Below are 21,783 nucleotides of genomic sequence, written 5' to 3' on the forward strand. Positions count from 1 at the left end.
ATGTAAAAAGCTAAAATTGCTGAGGAGCAAGCCTTGAAAATTAAATCTCTTGGAAGATCAGATTTTTCTATATGAAAATGAGGATATTCTCTCACATACAGCTCTATATGCACAGTTTGTAGCATGGTAGATGAAAGCATGTCTGGCTGTGGTAAAGGAGGCAAGGGACTTGGGAAAGGTGGTAATATTTAATAAAAAATATATTTCAAAAAGTTCCAACAAAAACCCTAAATGTACAGGTTTTTTTCCTTATACATTTTATGAACATTATCTACAGTTAGCACTTACATAAATATATATGAAACAGCAAGGGTGCTTCAGAATTTGGAATATTAGCGTAGCCGGTGACTTTTAAAAGTCTACGTATTAGATGCAATTTTATTAAATTCTTTTCACCAAATCAAGCTGAATTATTTTATATTTAGAAATCACAATATACAAAAAAAATATCCAAATGGTTTTGAAATTATATTTACATATTGTGTTCAAAACATAGGTTTTGGAGTTCAGGTGTCAAATTGGTGGCAATCTTCATACCCAATGTTTGGTCCTAATCCAGCCTTGCATGCAGCATTTGAATGGTAACATTTAGTCTGGAATAGCACAAAATCATAATGTCAAGCTGTTTTGTTTTGTAGCATCAAAAAGGTTTTCGCTTTCCAGAGAAATTATGTAACAGAATGCTGGGCACAGAAAGGGAATCATGAAACAAAAGAAATAGACATAGATTATTACATTTTAGATGAATGAGTAATGGGTGAAATGTATCCATAAAAGGACATTTTATTCATGCAAATGAATGCTTCACTGATTAAAGATAATATAGCGAGGGAGGGAAGGGTCACATGACCCTGACAGTCAGATTACCAATGAACCAGAAATGTTTCCCACCAGACAATTTTAATAACATATGTCTATTTACTGAGATCATGTGGCTGACATGGGCTCAAAAGGGTAACCCATCAGGGTGGATAGACTATTCCCAAAAACATGAATTTTCTTCTGGACAGTGAGAGATCGGGAAATGTGTCTGGTGGCCGTCATAGATTAGGAAAAGGTGAACCAGGTTCTTAAGAGACCAAACCGAATAGTTAGTGGGGGTTGGCATCTATAACAATTGTTAATATGTACAAACCAGGAACTTAATACTTCATGTGATATTTAAAAGAAAATTAGAGTGAAATGACATCTATTTCTTCCAGCTTCACACATTGGCCTCGTGAACCACGATTAGCCATAAAAAAGATGCCTTTTTGAGAGGGGAAGAGTGTGAGACAGGTTTATTGTTGAAAGGATACATGCTATGATTCTTCCTGTTTCTTTTTTTCTTGATAATACACCAATTATCATGTAATAAAGACTCATCCTTTTTTATTGCAGAGGATAAAGTCTTTATGACTCTTAGGGGTAAGTTGGTCATAGGAAAAGCCAACAGAGGTGAAATGATATAAAGAAATAATAAACGCAGAAACTTAGTTACGAATTTTTAAGCCATCTAGGGTACCCAGCTACCACTTTGTTAAGCTACTTTATTGTCTCAAGCATCTATTAGAAATCAATTGAAGGCGATCACTCTATCTTCATGGCAGATACTTCCTTTGGATTCTGTTTTCAGGTTTGATATTTCAATTGTCAAACTATCACAGAAATCATTTTGCTAGATTAACAATACACAATCCAAGACCTTTAAGCCACTGCAAAATTAGGTTAGGTATCTTTGAGAACCACTCATGGCCAGCAATCCATAGATCACAGGAATGCGGCTGTTACATCAGACTAGACACATGTATCCAGCAGGAGACACTATATATAATTCCATAAAAAATTATAGTGGGTACGACGGTTAAGGGGTCACTCGTCCTATGGGGCATTTGCACAGGGGCCTAGTCATATTACTGTATGTGGCACAAAATGCAAAATTTGATTAGGTAGAAATGCTATAGTCAACTAAAAGTTTTGATAATAAGACATATAGACAGGTCCATCTCTATGTGTCATTAAGTAGAAATATGAAGAACACTCTCATGAGAAATCAGTTTGAGTTCTATGGAAAAAACAAAACATTTTAATGGCTGATAATTATTATTTAAAAAAAGTGCTTTTATAAAAAAAAATCAATCATCTACATGCCCCTTAATGCATAGACTGACTAAAATAAGGGTATAGCCTGGCTAATAGAACATCACGCCCTATGCCTAAACTACTCCAGCCCCTCCAGTGCTTTGACATTTACATCACATAGTATAGTTTTCCTAAGTTGGTTCCCATGGGAGAGAGTTTTGAAGGTTACGGTATTCTTTCTTCATTATAAATTACCCTGGCCTGCCCTCCCGTCTTTGTGTTTTTTGACAAAAAAGTAAAGTCAGTATCCGTGGAAAGAACTTGAGGAGATGCTGTGCACAGATGTTCCAGGGCACTATGTTAATACTACATAATCCATATTAAAATGTACTCAAAGTACCAGATGTTTTCTTTCCTATTAATAGATGGACCCTTAATTACAATGCTATGCATTCATTTATTATGTAAACTAATGGAAAGTAAATGTCAGGGCACACTCAAAGGGTCTTGCGTGAATTGTGTAGTTCGGTTTGTCTTTGAGTGCGGTGAACTTTACATTTTTCAGAACTGTTATTGAAATGTGAATATTTTACATAAATTATTTCTAATTATTTATATCATTTTTACAGTTATTTTTGATTCATAGCAAGTAGACAATTGGCTAGATACAAAGCCTCTAATGCTATCCAAAATGGGAGAGATGTACATCAAATACGTTCCCAGCTGCTGACAATTTACTCGACAAATAGACCATATAGTCAAACATATGGATAGATGTATCTATCCACCATCTATCACGTCTTTTCCAAAATAAATGCGGCATTGGTATGACTCACCAGGTACGAAATGTCTTTGTTCTTACCTGGAGTTACCAGCACTATGCTCTGATGGGGTAGGATTACTAGTTATTCCCGTGTTTTTGATTATGGGGGTTTTTTTGTCGTTGAAATGCTGATGAGTATTTTATTTGAGAAAGTTATATATGCAAATTAGTTGACTGTTCCATATACATTAGTTTTACACCATTCTTTGGGTTGGCTGTGAAAATAAATCACTTCATTCATGTAAGAGAATGCCTTGGGCAGAGGCAAACACTTAGGATGGCGCTGTAGTGATAGCGCTTGCCGCTCACCCTCACAGTTGTGGTCTCTGCAGGTCTGAGTGAAGAGAGTGTTGAGATATTAAGTCATGTGCCAACGATCTTTTTGTCTCAGACTAGCAGAGACTATGATGCCCTAATTCCATCTTCCTAAGAACTTGAAGCCATAAAATTATTCAAGGCGTCTCTGCCTAGGAATGCTGAATCTAACTGCTAATTCAAAATAATACCAGTTGCTGAACATTTGCAGTCTGGTTCACATGTGTAGTTCTTCCTTCCCATATTTCAACCAGTTCTTATTTTCAGCAGGGCCATGCCAAGTGGACAGCCATTTTAGGGACAACCTAACAAAAGCTGAAGTTGAAGGAAAACACTTTTTTTTCCTGCAACTAGCTAGAAATTCCTGATTGCTCCTGATCGTGCATCAGAGCTTACCATGTATAGGACTTTGGTGGTCAAGTGGGGTACCTACGCCTAATCAAAATCGAATAACCCTCCAACATTGGGTGATCTGATACCTTTTTTAGAACCCCCTCTGCCCTTTTTTAATTAATAATGAAAGCCATTTACTGGGGGTTTGGGATAGAAACAAAGCATTTCAATGGAAAAGTCAAGATTTGGAATACATATCCAAGAGCTAGACGATAGCCAATTAAATCAAAGAACAAAGGTAGCGCAGACATATTTTTCCTTCAATGTGTGTTAATAGCCTGAACATCCCCTTCAATATACTGTATTGTTACAAATGATTAATCGTTACTTCAATTACATATATTTTAGATTTTAGGCTCACTGGTGTGATATGATAAATGATTTCTGGATACATGGTAAAACTGAGATGTGTTTCCAGGATAAAACCTCCCAAAGTATTTATGTGACATGCCCACATTGTCCTCTGCTCTTGTTAGCAATTCACGACAGGGACCATCGACATTGCAATTAAATGGATGGTGTGGAAGATGCACTCTATGTGATTTGTTCTTTGAGACAGTTTGAGACCTAACAGAGATTCCTTTAGAACGCGTGGACTAGAACTTATTATTTTATCGGTATAAGTCAAGTATTTGGGCTTTTTCTTTCTGTAAGGTTGTAAAATGAAAATGAACAAGAGTATGATGTTAACAGTTGTAATTTACAGTATATGCGCGACTCATCAAACTTGAAATGTACAATCATCTGCTAGAATACGGTGGATGTTAGAACAGAGAAGACGCTGGAGTATTACAGTAGCATAAATTCTTTCAATCACCAAAGTTGTCATAGATAAAATAAAAATCATATCTCTTTTCTTTGCTTAAGAAACGAGAGTAGAAAATGAAGTGAAATCCGGGGGGAAATATTTCGTAGGGGAATTTGGGGAAACCATTAATCAGCAGAGCTATAAAATGCCTGTAGAATGTGGAAGATTGAAGGGTTTTATGTTTCTAGATGAGATTAATTTTCTGTTCTTGCATTTTATGTATATGTCAATGGTCAACTTCATGTTTGCAAATCTAATCTTAAAAGCAAGCTATCACCAAAACTATAAAATGAGTTGGGGTTTTTTTATTGCATTAAAGTGGGCCTGACACTTTTCTCATATATATTTTCCAGTTTAGCATAGTAAATAAACATATGTAATGCAATTGTATTGTGGATGTAATGAGAACTTTTTGTTGTTCAGTAGTGCATCATCTTTTGTTAAAGGTACACTACAGCCATCCTATAATGCTTTGAACAGCCAAATCTGGCTCAAATAGCAAAACACAAGGGAGTGGTATGCTGCAGCTCTGGAGCTACAGTTTCTTCTAACGCTAAGGTTCTTTCATTGGTGGGGCTGTATGAGACACTAGATCAGGGTGAGGAAACCTTCGGCACTCCAGATGTTGTTAACTACATTTCCCTTGATGCTTTGCCAGCATTATGACTGTAAGAGCATTATGGGAGATGTAGTCCACAACATCAGGAGAGCCGAAGGTTGCCTACCCCTGCACTAGACTATACTGTCGATGTATATTAAATATTGCCCTTTACTGTTGAAGTAGATTGGCTCAGGCAGCGTTGGCAAGGGGAGAGAGAAGGGAAGTACCTTCAGGACAATGAATTGTTATTTCTGCCTCCTTTTGCTGAGAAAGGGCATCCGCTAAATAAAATATTTTTGAACCAACTATTTCTAGAATTGTAAGGCAAAAACAAAAGCTACACACGATCTCAATAAATGACTGTAGCAGGTTAAAAGATGTGAAGGTTACAGTATTTGGAATGGTATTCTATGATGTGATGTTTAAATGAATGGTAATTGAATAGTGCAATTATAAAATGATGACGTACTTAAGGATGCGGAACATAAGGACATTTTTATCATAATGCCCCTATTTCATTTTACACACAAAATATTACATTTTCCGCTGTATTGTTATTGAAATTGATTGTGATATAAGAAACCAGGGGAAACCTTGTATAATCTACAGCGTGTTTAATTGGTTCATACATTTCCATTGTGTTAAGTCCTGTTATATAGGATCACTATTGGTATAAATGTGTTTTTTTGTTAATTCAGGTACCATTAATGACAATTCATAGCAATCTGCTCCTATAGCAATTATCATTGTATTCTGAAATGGATATAACTGTTGATCAGTAAGGAAGTATTTCAAGAGCTACAATTTATGGAATAACGTTTACATACTGTAAATACACATATATATATAGATCTAGATGTATAGAATTATTCAATTAAATGAGACAATTGTGATTCCAAAATTCCCCTTTCCTGTTAAAGTAGTCCCAGGACCCATCAGACTTGTGGAGTCTCTTCTAGATTCTCGGTCAGGGAATTAATGTAACCGCTCTTGGAGTGTGGGGGAAACACTCACTTCACTAATGAAGCCTACTAGTGGCCAAAGTGTATGGCACATTGACGTAGACTATTCAATGACAAGGAGGCCCTGGCACTTTAAGGCCAGCAGCTGCCTGGGGAAGTCAGTGATGTCCAGACGTATCCACACACTGCAGCACCCAATCTGCCTTTAATTGTGGTTATGCTTTTTCAGACACTCCACAGTCCCCATGTCCTGTGATTCCAGACATCTTAGACCACACAGCACATTTCCTGAGATCCATAAGCAAAATAACAAACTTTACAAATGCTTCATTTAAAACCCTACACATATATTAGAATATTGAATATTGGAAAACAATGCTTTAAAATCAATGCAAGCCTTATCTGAAATAGATAATATAAATCTTAAAAATGGTGCAATTTGACCTCCAAACATTTTATTTTCTAGTTTTGTGACAAAACTTCACGCAGTTTTTTACGTGGTTAATAGATACCTTTGATTGTATTGTCATGCAATTGCTTTGCTTCCAGTTTCAAGTCGATGCGCTAGCCAGAACCGCATAATTGCTTTGATTTATTAATATAATTCCTAGAACATATTCATCTTCAGACACGTCTGCAAAGACATGAAAACGGTAATGTCTGTACTTGCAAGTTGTTTTTTTACTAAAATATGTTTAATTCTTTTTTTGGCTAGGACAAAAAGTGGAGAGTAATTGGAAATGGTCTAGACAATGGATAGAAGAAGAACACTTCAGACATTCCGAGACAATAGTACCCTACCTTTTAAGTGGGGATCAGTGGGAGCCTATAGGTCCCATCTTTTCAAAGGTTAGTATTGTGTTTGCTTTCTCCCACTTTGTCTGGCATTAGAAACTTATAACAAAGCTAGCATCTTGAAACTGCAGCAAATACTCAAAATCAAAATAAAGGAGACCTCTCAACACAATGTTTTCTTAAGCAGAGTTAACAGAGTAACAGCAATTGTCAAAATATCCACAGTTGGCAGTTGTCAAAATATCCATCAGCCTTGCTAGGTCCCATTATTTGGAACATATGTTCTCTACTAAAAATAAATACGTGTCAATTGCCTTTTACATATGGGGATGTAACATATAGACAGAGTCAGTGAATATTGTAAATTGTGTTGTAAAAGTCATTGGACTTCTGCTGACCCTGAATCTTGTATGAGCGTATGTGTGCCCAAGAGGTATGTATATCTACTTGTGTGAAACAGGGAGACAGCAGAAGCTCGTTTTAGAAGCCACAATGTCCTGCTACCCCTTGAAGTTACCTTGAAGTTGAGTTGTGTATTTGTTATAGGATAGTTGTATATTTTAACTCATTGGCTTGACGTCATTATGATGAGTCGACCCAGTATAATGCATTCAAAATTAGAAAGATATCTCTCAAGAAATTCCCCCATTCTAACTTTACCTCCACCATCCCCTTACCTGGAGAGGAAACTGACTCTGGGAGACCCACTCCAGGAGACCCACTCTGGGTCAAACCCCGAGAGTCCCCGAGTATTTTATATACAGTATGTCTTTAATCAGGTTATGTTCTAACTTTATATGACCCTGTGTTAGAAAAGCCTACCTATAAACCTAGAAAATAATATATGAGCGGGACCATGTGACCAATCTAATTACTAGACACAGTTAAAAACAAATAACTAACTTGTCCTTCACTTCAGGAGGGTTTTGACATCTGAGTTAATACATCTTAGAAACATGTAATTTCTAAAGACTTTTTAAATCAGAGAAGGATGGACAGTGCGAAGTGCAGAAATAGGGGGAGAAGTTTTTTAAATATGTGGCAATTGTAACTGTAGTGAATGTCAGAGAAACATGAATGGACAGGGAGTGTGGGAGAGAATAGATAAAGGAGGACAAGATGTGACAGGGAGCTCATTAGGCAGAATCCAGTACCTATTATTATATTATAAAGAGCAGCCCCTTATGCAATTAAAACTTCTAAGAATTTCATAAAAGAAGGAAAAATACAATTATATCTTTATATAACCCATTACACTGAAAATATATATATATAATACTGTGCAAACATTTAAGGCAGCTGTGAAAAGTAAAACTCCTGAAAAATAAGAATGCTTTCAAAAATAGACATGTTGATGTTTATTTTTATGCTATTTTTATGTTATTAAAATGCAAATGAGTGAACAAAGGAAAAAAATTGGTGTGACTACCCTTCGCCTTCAAAACGCCATCAATTCTTCTAGATACACTTGCACAAAGTCAGGGATTTTGTATGATTAAACAATTATTCCAAACTGGTGCTAATGATCTTAAATTAAATATATAAGTGGGAATACAATCATTAATTGAAACAGGAACAGCTGTGTTGGAGGAATAAAAATGGGTGAAGCAACAAGAGACAATCTAGTTATACTGCATCATCAAGGTCTCTCCGAGGCAGAAATTTAAAATCAGACAGCAGTTTCCAGATATTCTGTCCAGGCTTTTGAAGAACACAGTAAAGGGCAACATGTTCTCAGCCAAGGAATCTTCCAGTAGTGCAGAAGATCGTCCTCACTTCCCTTTGCAATTGGAAGATGTCCAGCAGTGCCATCAGCTCAGCATTGGCAAAAAACAGCAGGACCCTGGTACAGGATCTACTGAAGAAGTCTGGTCAGAAGTGGTCTTTATAGTAGACTTGTGGCCAAAAGGCCATACCTCCAATGTGAAAACAAGGCCAAGCAACTCAACCAAGATGACCATGAACAGAAGACTAAAGCAGAGTGGCATCAAGGCAATTCAAACGTTGGCACCAATCCTATGACACTACAAAATTAATCAGCAGAAATGGTTTCTTGGCTGCTGTTGAGAATAGAAATTGTTAATAGAAATGTTGCTATGTGCAACTGGATAAAAATGACTAAAATGCATGAGTTGGAAAAATTACCAATCTAATTTAATGCCCCAACCTACCATCTCTTTTTCTGCTCCCATGAATATAAACATAGTCCAGCTGATAATACTAATCTGATCCTAATACCATAATGCTAGCATTTTATCACCCTAATACTTGGCCAAGCCCTTATATCCTGATAATCATCACAGCCTCACTTCCTTTGTTGAGTCCTTAGGGTTTTCAAATTGGTTAATATTAAATCAAGATTGTTTTGAGGTTATTTTGGCTAAGTTTGGCCACCTGTGAATATTGTACTGTTATGTACAATATATTTAATTTGCTGTCTTCACTTTAATAAATGTATTCAATATGGGTTGTAATTTTAGCTATTAACGCTATCGTGTTTGGTAACTGTTACCATTTAAAAATGTAAAACTACAACAGACAACAGAGTGTAATGATCTACATCATTTTAAAGTTCTCTTGGCCAGTTGCCGATGTTTTGTTTACTTACAGCCAACACGTGAATAACAACAATGATTAAAACGCTGTATGTTTTAAGGAGTTTGTTTTTGTGCACACTGGGCTTGTATCTCCTAGGGTTCATCAAATGTAATCTGCATCACGCTGATTATCCTCCTTGCTACATTGTCTAAGCAAAGAGTAAAAGAAAAGAAATTGCACAACAACATCGATATTTTTTTTCTTTCCTGGTAAACTATGTTCGAAGGTGAATCATTTTCAAGCCTTTGTCCCTTTTTGATGAGCTTGCATATACATTTGAGGAGTGGATTTGGACCGATTCCACATCCTATTGCTCCATCTGTATTCTATTTGCTTCTCTTTCCTATGAAACATCCAATTTCAGGAATGTTGCCCTTTTTTTATATTACACAGGTCACTCGAAAGTCTTTTCGATACAGTTGCATCATATCTGGCCGCCCACTTCTCAGTATTAGGAATCCTTCCCATTGTCAGTACCTCTGGATAGAAACGTAGCCCATACAAAATAATTTGGCATAGAAGGAGTTAAAAAGGAAGAATGGAGAATAAATATTAGATGCATGACAATGTCACCAAAAGAAGGTGACACCATGTACAACCCCCCACAGAACTCCTGTGGAAAAGACATGTTTGCCCTGCTACATTGGCTTGGATTTTACATAAAATATAAACAGGACTTACCCAGAGCTCATCGTTTCTATAATAGCGTAATTGTTAAGAGGATGCTGGGCATGTTAGTCAAGTCCAAAACTGTTTATTGCATGGTTGCATGTTTCCATCCCATTTTATTCATTTAAACTAATATTTTCCATTACTTGTATAATAGCTTTTTTTATATTTAGAGATGGTGTTTATGTGCCTAGGGAGATCCTGTATGTTGTTAAGTTCACTCTTTTTACATTAATTCTGCATGTATTGTTAGTGGAGTACAGAAAGAGACCACCAAGGGAAAGAAGTGGGAATAAATCAGAGACTGGCTTACTCCAACAGCTAGAAGTGACGGCAACACCAGGCCAAGTATAGGAGATAGTTGTGTAATTCTTCCTTTTTTTCAGTTTTTAAGGAAACCAGTCATATGCACCACTCCCACCATACTTGAGACTGTTTAGACATACAGATTTTTTCACCTCATTATTGAAGAGTAAACTGCATTTGGCCCCCTGTAGCATCTTCCAATTCCATATTCTGGAAATATACATAATTAAACATGACATGTTCTGTTCTTCATGTGATGAATTCTACCGGCTGCCAAATATAAGCTCCTGTTTGATGCCACAAGCTGATTGACAGGGATATATATATCCCCCTTTCATTGTGTTTACTAAGAAATGCTTTAAAACTATCAAATTGCGTGAAATTAACGTGGCAAGGATTGACCCAGAGGACTTATTTGAACAGACTAGATGCTTAGAATCTTCAAACAGACATATAAAATAGTCAACTATTGGAACAGCTCTACTTATCAGAACAATGATGACCCCAAGGTTGATTGTCTAATAACAAATCCCCAATAGGGGACACGAGGACCTTGCTGTTTCCCTGACATAACAATGTCCTGTAATGTATGAAAAAATGCGCTCTTGCCTATGATTTATTGAAGACTAAGAGCTATTAAGCTTTATTAGAATTACAAAAAGGATCTTTGAAGCAGAAATAGTTGGCACACTGCTCAAATCTGCTGATAACATAAAAAAAAATTGGCTAGGATTTTGTATACAGCACAAGGAAGCAATCAGCTGCATAGAGGCTGAAGTCACTTGGCTGAACAATGAAGGTTAAAGGTTCACATGATTACACTTAAAGGCATTATACAAAGGGACAATCGCAAGCCAGCAGTATAAAGGTTTGTTTCTTCATAATGGAGGTGAAATAGTTTCAAGATTTCTGCATGAAATTTCAAAATTGTTACCTTCTCAACACTGGTGTAACAGAAGATACTAGATGTTCCTCGGCAGACTGTGTTGGGCGGGTCTATCTCTAACTGTTGTATATATCACTTTTTTACTGCTAGATTAATAATAATGTAAACTAAAGCCAAGGGTGATTCAAAATTCTTCACATATGGCTGGTCCAACCTAGACCGGGCTACTCAAGGAGGCAGGAATGCAGTGGGGTCATGTAATGCGTGTGAGCAGCCAGCAGGAAAGCTGCAGGCAAGGTAAGGAGGTGAAAGAATGAGATGTATGAGGCTAAGGTAAGGAGTGAGCAAGTATGTATGTATGTTAGAGTGAGAGTGTATGTGCATATGTGTGTGTTATCATAACCACATAAGTGTATAAGAGGGAGTGAGCGTTGGCATGTATGTGTGTGTGGGTTTCAACATGAATGTATATGTGTAAGCGTTTGTGAGAGGGAGTGTGTGTTAGCATGAGTGTGTAAGTGTGTGCTAGTGTGGGAATAAGTATGTGTAAGTGTGTGTTACTGTAAGTATGTGTGTGTTTACATGAGTGTGTATGCGTTAACGTGTGTGAGCATAAGTGTGTAAGTTTGTGTACATGTGTGCCAGTACATATGTGAGTTACTGGGGGACAAGGGGCAGATGGGACCACTTTGTTTTGTCTGCTCCCAAGATCAGAAGGTGCCAGACCTTCCCTGCTGTGGAGATTGTACCTTTTAGTTACGTGTTCTCATCAAATGAAAGAAGCATTTACCCTTGGTAAGCATTGTCAATGGCTTCATCTGTAAAACAAACTCTTGGAGCAGATCATTAGATTGTGAACTCCTATTAAATACATAAAGGGGAAATAAGAAATACAACAATAACAGATTTAAGCACTGAAAACCAACTATTCCTTATCATATTACTATTTTATAATGTACCATTTATAATATATTGAGGTTTTCCAGCTTTGACATCATACCACCAAAGACATAGTCACCTAGCCAGGGCATTTCATGCTAGTTTTCCTTTATTTCGCGTGATAACAGAACAAAGAACACTTTTCTCTGTAAAAAATATCTTAAGGCAAGACAAGTTTAAAATGTGATGTTGCCACAAGATGTCACCTGTCACGTACAGCAGAAAAAAATACTTAAAAAAAACACTTAAGTAAATATTGAAAGAATGTGAGTAATACATCCATTTTAATGACAGCACTGAAACACCCAATGAATTATGATATCCTGTCTCATATCTAAATTTGGGTGAAATATTGAGAAATGCATCTGTGGGAGTTACAGTCAAAACATCTGAATCTGTGGTTACTCCCACTGAAGCAATGACTAGTAACAAAGTCGTTTAAAACTACCGGTTTCCACTCAAAACATGATTCCTAAAATGGTGTAACATGAAAGATTTGCGGGAATGGAAAGAGTTATACACCCATTTTTTTTTTATATTTTCACCCAACTTGACTCAGGTCTGCAATGACATCCCATCATTAATCTATGAAGTATATATATATTCGGACTTCACTTATTGGAGCTCTTAAGTCTAAACAAAGAACCCTGAATATGGGCCTATTCACTATTTTACATTATTATCACTACATTAAATGCGTACCCCCCAACATATCAAGTGCCCTAAATGTGAGTGTGTTTAGAGGCAGGCGGGGTATGGTTAGTAACAATACTGGTTGTAGGACCATACACGTTACTGACATTGAAGCAGAACACCAAGCTGTGACATCGAAGCAGAACACCAAGCTGTGACATCATAGACCAGCACACAGCTTCCGTGCGTTGCAAGGAGACCATGTGATGTGAGGTGTGTGTTGCAAAAGCTCAGACCTCAATCAATTCCGTAGCTCACTGGGCAGTCAGGGGAGATTGGGACATCTTGGCAGCAAATTGGAAATAAATATAGTTTATAATGTCAGAGTTAGAGAAGACAAAATAAAACTGCAAAGCAATGCAAAATTAAATACACAATCACAATACCATATGGTTACTGTTGAAAAAAAAATCAGAACTATTACAAAATAATATGTGCCGTTTTTTCATCATTAAAGTAAAAATTCTTAATGGTAATACTGCTTTTGTGATTCCAGAGCCCTGCTGCTTGTGAATAGATATATGAATATTTGTTATTTACACGACTATACCCTAAAAATAGATTTTTGATGCATACTTTTTTTTGTGGAATGACATATATATGATTTTGACTTTTGTCAAATACAACTAATGCTATCACCATGTCAATGTGGAATTTTCCTGCTTCCTACGACTTTGCACCCAAATTTCTCTTTAAACAAAACCCTATAATCCTTGGAATGCTGGCTGAGATATATTTTATGTCTCCATGGTGAACTAATATAATTAGCCCTCTAATCAAGGCCTTGCCCTTCATAAAGGAATGTTAACATAGCCCAATAGTGGGTATGATTTCACCTTTTTAGCAAACTGAAAAAATCTTCTAATAACGACTCTAAGAATCTTGTCAAATTAAAGCATGCAACTTTTCAACCATTCATTATTATACCCTTATGACAAGTTGTAAAGATGAAGTTAGTGGATGAACCAATGTACATTTATTTTCCACTGTTTCCCAGAAGAATGCTCGTACAGTATATTGATTTTCCGTTCTATCTTATTAACTGACATATTTGCTCCCTGACTTACTTTTCTCATTTTTCAATGGCTAGTCTGACATCTTAAAAGACAGAACCTACATGATGGGCCAACAATAAGAAAGAGGCACACATGGACTTGCTCAAAAACACATTCATCATCAAGCATGCCGACAAGCCCTAAATAATTATAACACTTCTTTATACACACGGCGTGCAAATGTTCACCGAGATATTACGGGCATTCCAATACTGCAACATATGAAGGCTGGTACATAAAAGACAGTACAGGCTTAAATATGTTAATCTTGGCAGTCACCCAGAGATCAATAACCAGCCGATATTGGGTATTGGATATTGGCACTAACTGATTAGAAGTAGAATCGTCAATGGGACTTCTTCTTGAAAGTCTGTTGAATTCTGTGTAAAAGACAAAAGGGAAAATAGATACTGCTAAAAATTAGCATCACCATGACATCACTGGAGTGACCTCCAAGACACAGTTCCTCACATGTGTCCTTCTGGTCATGTATAAGGACCCAGTAAAGCACTTTAGCATTATTGCTACATTGGAAATAAGTATTTGGCCATCTTCGAAAATGGGTGAGAAGTAGCCCTTTTTCTATTCCTCATGGAAGCATTTAATGCTTCCACTGCTTGGTTTTCATTGTTGTTTGTATCATTAATATCCATGAAATATGCAAAATTGCATGCAACATGATGTGGCGGCTTCCACCCAATTATATGCTTGTCAATGCCTGTCAGTGTCCTTTATATAAAGCAGAAACATATTCCATATAATTCCAGAAATATTCCCCCAGAAAGTGGATTTTGGAAGTCTATAGTTTTAATGCTGCACATTTCAAACGGTGGGTCACTGGGAGTTATGTATAAAGTGTCCCGAACACATGATCCTCAAGAGACCCATTGGGTGGCAGCACACTGGGAATCTACCCCTGTGAATGCAGTACGGACCTTTTATGCCCTTCTTTTTTTAAAGAAAAATATTAAGCACCCCCCTCTGGAACTTAGATGGTTAAACAGTGACCCTAATTGTCCCGAGCAGACATATATCTGTTTTAAAACATTAGTTTTGAACAGTAAAACTAGGTGAAATCAGCTCCACCTGATTTATCGGGGGGAAAAAATCCTCCACCCTAACTCATGACGCCAATTAAGCCTTTCTTGATTGATAAAACGACTCCACCGTTTTTCTGCTCCTTTTTACCCAGGAGACTTTGATAAATGACCTAAGATATTTCTAATAGTCTTTTTTTAACCACAGGACTGATACATCAGTGTACTGAGATATACTGAGTAATTAATTTGTCATTTAAATATTGGCCTGCTATATTTAATCTCCATTAATTATTATTAAGGAAGGGCATTTTTGTTTTTATTGTAATAAGTCCAACTAATTATTAACATGTCCAGATATTTCCGGTAATTGACATAACAAATTGTGTATGCTGTAATTTACTCATCACACAGAAGAAAATTCATTGTTTTGTCAAGTGATGTATCCTATAATAACTAAAAGAAGAGGCTCCGGCACTTCTTCTCCATAACCTACATTTTACAGTAAAGCATGCTATTTAATACTATTATATTTACACTAACGTTCAAAGGTTTGGGGGGACAGCTGTTTTCATGGAAAACAAGGATATTTCTAAGTGACCCACCATAGGATAGCAGGTCGGGGGGGACAGCACCTGCACTTCATTGGTTGATGGCAGACGGGCCCCCTGCTGGCGGCCAATAGAGTCGCTCGTACTGACTTTATAAAGAGGAGGCCCCTGCAGACGACCAATAGATTCCTTTAACTCCTGACACGGAACTCTTGGGGAGACCATTGGTTTTCACGCTCCAAGAGTTAAAGATCTGTACAAGCGACTCTATTGGTAGCCGGCAGGGAGCTCCTCTGCCGTCAACCACTGAAGTGCAGTTGCGAAAATGCACCCTTCGTGTTCGTTTTCATGTTCGCCTGAATACGAATGCACAAGTCTAGTGACTACCATAAATACATCACTGCTCCAACCACTGAACTTGGTTTCAAATACTAAAAAAATATCTTGCCTATAGATATATACTGTATACTATAGATATCGTAATAATGCTGAAATCTGCGTAGGTGACAGTTCTTCTTAAGTGTTAGAAAGCTAGGTAGTTCAATTATCTAACAATTCAATGTGTTGTAGCATTCTGCAAATAATTCCATTCACACCATTTATTATTACTTATCATTTATTTATAAAGCATATTCCACCATCCTGTTCTGTAGAGAAGTGACAATTGCCAACATAAATTACAGTCAATAACAAACCCTGACGCATAAAGTACCCTGCTCACAGGAAAAATATTATGAAAAAATAATGGTGTAAAATACATACCATACAAGGCACCATTTTAATAAAACCATTATTACAAAATCATCACTCACCCACCATACTGCACGTTAATTAATGGTTTATCTTAGTGCAGAAAGTGTACTGGGGTAGGGTGGATTGGAAAAGCTGTATTGACTGCTGTATTGTATTACAGGGACTGCAGCAGATATATTTTTCCCCTGTTCCTGGGTAGAGTTTAGTTGATTAACACAGTTGGCCATTTATGCTACGAGCCAAACCTGTAATTTGTGGACAATTTATTTTTTTATTATTATATTATCTATTTATTAATTTTATTTAAAATATTTATTTTATTGAGTTTCCTTAAGATAAAGGGGAACAGAAAGGGAAAAGGGAGGGGACAAAACACATTATGTACATATAAATATCCAGAGTTAAATAAATATATGTTTACTTATTATCAGACAAATAAATAAAACAAGTGTCTTGATATTTTTGACGATCGGAAAGAAAAGAAAGAAGAACTTTTTTTTTTTTTTGATAAATCAATATTGGTGACAAACCCTGTCATTATAATAAGCATAATATAAAATATTGTGGAAATTTAGTCCTGCTTCACGGGGCTGCATGTTCCTATCACCTGCCAGGGTCTACCTGCTCTATAATGAAAGGTGAGTCTAGAATGTGTTAGTGACCTCCTCCTTTTGGGAACACCCCCCGAATGTCATTCCCGAATAAAAAAAGGCCCCCAAATTTCATCTGAGCCAAACGGCCAGGAAACGAAATTCGTTGTCTGAAAACGAATGCAGCAAAAAAGAAAAGTCTAATTGATATCTACATCACAACCATGATTTTACTCTAACAGGCAGAGTGAAGCACGCTTAGTTTGCTTCACTGATCCATGCCTTAAATTATTTTGCTTTCAGGATAGACACGTTTAAATGGACAGCCATTGTTTTCAGCGACGAGTGTAATTTAGAATTGTTGTTTGTGCAGCACTATTAGGAAAGTAAGAGGGCTTCAATGCATTTGACAGAGGGCTACAACACTGTCAAATGCTTAGCTTGATAGTGTTGTAGAAAAGTGTATCATTTTTATAAACAAAGGTTTTAAAAATATATAAATGTACAACTAATTAACAACGTTGCATCATTTTTTTCTTTAACGCTTAAAGTTTTCAATTATTAATGTATTAACACCATATAATTACGTTTAATGGCTGTTTTATCAATTTTTTTTATTGCAATCATTTGTTAATGATAAATAACAATAATACGCATTTATCATCTTTAAAGATCAATAAATATAGACTGTGGTATGAAAGAACGTAGATTAGAAGCTTACTCTTCACACCTGAATCCATTTAGTTCAGTGCAAAGAGGACACCCATTCAAAAACCCATCTGTGATTTCAAAATAAATCCGTATTGAAGTAAATAAATTATGAATGTAGATCCCATCAGGGCAATGCCTTTCTTTATGATATTTGCAGAGCATAAAGTTGGTCAACGGAGGGGATAACAGAACCTTGGATTATAGAAATTGAGTGAGAAGTTGGTAATGTGATTAAAACAGTGAGATTGGAAAACACCCTTCATGTCTTTGGAATGATCTACAAAAGGTGCAATCCCACTCTGGCTGTTACCATATTCCTTAATAGTCCTTAGTTGATACATTTTATTGGACCAACATAGAAAAAGATGTAACATTATGTAAGCTTTTGGGACCTCAGAGGTCTCTTCCGTTGCAATGGCAAACTAAGGCACAGTCAATCTTAAACATAGAAAGAGAATAAATAGAGTGAGAATCTGAAGAATAGACACCCAAAGTCCAGAAAGCTAAGTTAACTTTACATCTTTTTTCTCTGTTGGCCCAATAAAATGTATCTGCTTCAACCGAAGATTCCATTTTCTTTTCATAAATGTAACGTTTGAGGAAATCAATTTGATGTTAGTTCACTACACGGAATGTAAAATTCATAAGTGCCCTTTTTGTATAATTCATTGGTGTCCTTTTTGTAAAATTCATAGGTGTTTAGTTTTAGGTATTTGGCAATTTTATGTTTAGCGCTCAAAGAACTAAGCGTCGGCTAATATTCCCTGTCAGTCTTATTTGTCAATCGTGGTTCATATAATCATATAAAAGATCTTGATTATTTATTAAACTACAATATGCCAAAATCAGTGATAATTACAATTAACATTGAACTTTACTAAAAAATTTACTGAAATTAACTAATTAACATTAGCAAAAAAATTATACTAACAAATTAATCATTACCATAGTAATTTTCAGTAATATCTGTAAAGTTGTCTATTTCCATAGATAAGTATTAATGGAATAATTCAATATTAGCACCAAAATGAACTTCCACCATTCTTTTTCATGTTTTTTTTTTTAAATATTATTCTAAAATATGTTATTAAAATTATTTAAAAACATATAAGGACAGTGGCGTATTCTGGCCTTTGCCGACTAGGCCTAGGGTGGCAGGTACACCCTGTGGGGCCTCTATTGCTATTATAATGAGTATTATAACTTTTATTTATAAAGCGCCAACCGTGCTTGGTTTCAGATGGTGGTTTGTAGAGGGCTTGGGGTGTTTCGGGAAAGATGCAAGAAGGGAAAGTTAGACATTAATAAGGAAAGATAATAAGATGGTTAATAGCCATAGGATGGGGCGGCTTGGGACGCTGCACTTGGCTAGAGCAGAGCATCGCTCAAAGTCAATGCGCCACTGGATCAGGATCAGCCATCTTGCTTTCCCACCAAACCTCATTGGAGGTGGCTTTATTTTTACAACCGATTCCTCTTTATACACAAAATAAAGCATTTGAAAGATAGCAATTTTATTAGGGGGAAAAGACCTTAAATATTCAGTCACTGTGCTCTATTTCAATTTTTTTAAGAGACTTAAAAATAATTAAATTTAAACATTTTGCACCCTTTAACCACTTAGCCCTAATTACTGCTATAAGAGAGCTACTACTCCCTTTATCACCCTCCTGTGATCTTTTTCTCATATGTATGTACTAAAACACTTGATATTTACACATACATTAACAGTCAAAGCAGACAGACGCAATACTAACGGCAGAAAATATAGTAGGTATATATGGTAATAAACAGGGTTTCAGCATTTTTGCATAAAAATATAATCCCAGAACATAATATCTCTTAAATAAAATCAAATGTTCTTTAGTTGAATTATTTCTTATTCAATAATGTGTGATTATTTTAATTAACTTAATTTCCATCAGATTATGTAATGTTCTTGTTATTAAATTCAGTTGTCATTTTAAAATTGGCAACGGCTGCTTTGGGTTTCTCCCCCCTGAACAGACCTTTTCAAGGAAAAAAAAAAAGATTTAGAAATACAGTCCTTTGCTTTGGCTGCCTGTCAGTTCGAGAAGCAGTTGAAGAGAAAAAAGCATGAATATTTCCAGACAGTGAACTGAAGAAATATTCCTTACATGAGGACAGAACAAACTCCTTGATTAGAAAGTGTGCCTACCGGCAGTGGAGGCTTTCACTGTGATATAAGCTCCATTCACAATGGATCTGTTCAGATGTCCAACTTGCCATGAGGGAGAGGGATTTGTCATCCTATAATTATTTCAGAACATTCTGTATTCAGAAAATGTGCCTGTTTACATATTAATTTACTAACCCTCTCTTATCTCTGTGAGATTTTGTATCTGACATAAAAAAATGGTTATTCAACACATTGTTTCCTGTTTGGAACAAGCCCACGGATGTTTCAAAGGCATTGATGCATTAGGAACGAAGCAAGAGGGACATCTACCCTCTATGGCTGCTAAAGTCTGTAAACTTCAGTAATGTCACTTGCTACAGTACCCAATATTACCATTGTTTCTGATACATCAAGGGAACATGTTTCTGGGGTCTTCTTATTCCTCCTTGCTATCAAGCAGGACCCAAGCCTCACTGTCTCCATTAGCTCACCCATGGCTATCCTGAATGTTTGAAGACGGGTGCATGCCCGGGAGAACCTTTGTTGGTGTTATTGATCCAGGTGGATCTTTAAGATTCATGGGTCATATAACCTCTTGAGTAACTTAAACCTGCACTGTGGTACACTAATCAATAGGAATTGAAGCCCCCCCAAAAAAAATCCCTGACTTATACCTTATTTTTCTGCCACTGCATGTTACATAACAGACCATCCATCATGTTTCCGGCCCTACATGTAATATACTTTAATTGAATCCTCTACAGATCAGATATATACTCAAGAAAACTTCATAACCTTATCTTGTCTGTAAATGAAAATCGGAAGCATGATTCTTTTCATTTGCTACAACTTTGGAGCAATTTATTCTATGAATTGCAAATGCAAGGGGAAGTAACCAACCATTAACGTGCTTTACTTCTTCCTTGTTTTTGGAGAAGCGTAAAAAGCTTTTAAATGAGAATTGGCCACTTTACCAACTTCCTGTCTATTTTGTATGTGATAAAAATGATATATATGTTTTGTGTGCTGCTGTAGACAGCTACTATCTGGGGAGAAGCCAGAGGCGGTATGAGTTCCTAGCAACATTCCAGGAACAGTGAAGGCATGAAGACATGATCCATTTAACAATATCTACTAAAGAAATGCTTTACGATGTGGCAAAAAAACATGTTTATTTCTTCATTTGTTAGATAATAAACCAAATAATTAACTAAAAACCATGATCTTCTCTCTTATGAAGTCAGCTGATAATATACATTTCTGGTTTCTGGAAAGGGTAGACAAGTGCAAACTGTTCTGGACAAGCTTATTATTGTGAAGTTAGCCTTTTTAATGTAATGGTTTAAACGGGTGTCTCCCAATTTACAAAATTCCTTGCTAATACTGAATCGAAAATGGTCTGTCAACCAAACATGAACCTTGTTAGGTATTCAGACGTTTCATCCTAGGTCTAACATGGGATGGAACCAAGGAGATCCCTCGGTAGTTGAGACATGGTCTGTTCAATGAAAAGTGTGTTCTGAGTTGTTAATTGGTTCTATGATCAGCCGTGGTGGGGAGGGGTATGTTTTTATAGCCAGCTTGCAGAACCACAGGTATGTATATTGGCATGTATTGCTGCGTTATGATGTCATTCATATCCAGCTGTATCATTTTGACACTGACTTTGTTGCCAAGGCAATCATTTAGTTGACTTCAGGTTTCTTTAATATTTTGTTATAGAAATATCTTAAACCATGCCCAACTGATTTAAAAATGTTTTTATTATCAAATCAAATCTTTTTATAAGATGCATTTCCTTTAGAAGTCACACTTTTCACACCGGAATTGTTTATTTTACCAAACAGTCAAATGCCTAAATGATTTAAAGAAGTACTGTCAAAGTATTGGACAAAATGCTCATATACTGTCAAATGTGAAGTTTTTATTGTTTTCTTGATAACATGTTAAAAATTGAATTAAATGTTTATAATGACCTTGTGATTTGTATTTATTTTTCTAGGATTATCCGTCGGTGCTAAAACTTCTATTAAAAGCTAAAGATGGACAACTGTTGATTAACCTCAAGAGAAATGAGTATGTACTTTAAGCTAAATC

The 21,783-nt window shown here is 36.2% G+C and overlaps 1 protein-coding gene across 1 annotated transcript in view; it reads left to right on the forward strand.

Annotated features, from left to right (window-relative positions):
• The window catches only part of LOC149299049 (disintegrin and metalloproteinase domain-containing protein 12-like), a 153,418-nt gene that overhangs the window by 11,973 nt on the left and 119,662 nt on the right, over positions 1 to 21,783 (forward strand). The window contains exons 2-3 of the mRNA XM_089486842.1: positions 6,679 to 6,812; positions 21,689 to 21,762. Of these exons, the coding sequence (XP_089342968.1) occupies positions 6,679 to 6,812; positions 21,689 to 21,762 (208 nt within the window). The remainder of the gene's footprint in view (positions 1 to 6,678; positions 6,813 to 21,688; positions 21,763 to 21,783) is intronic.

This window comes from Sceloporus occidentalis, unplaced genomic scaffold (assembly GCF_023333645.1).
Source record: "Sceloporus occidentalis isolate IW3139 unplaced genomic scaffold, rSceOcc1.0.p SCAF_30, whole genome shotgun sequence".
NCBI lineage: Eukaryota > Metazoa > Chordata > Lepidosauria > Squamata > Phrynosomatidae > Sceloporus > Sceloporus occidentalis.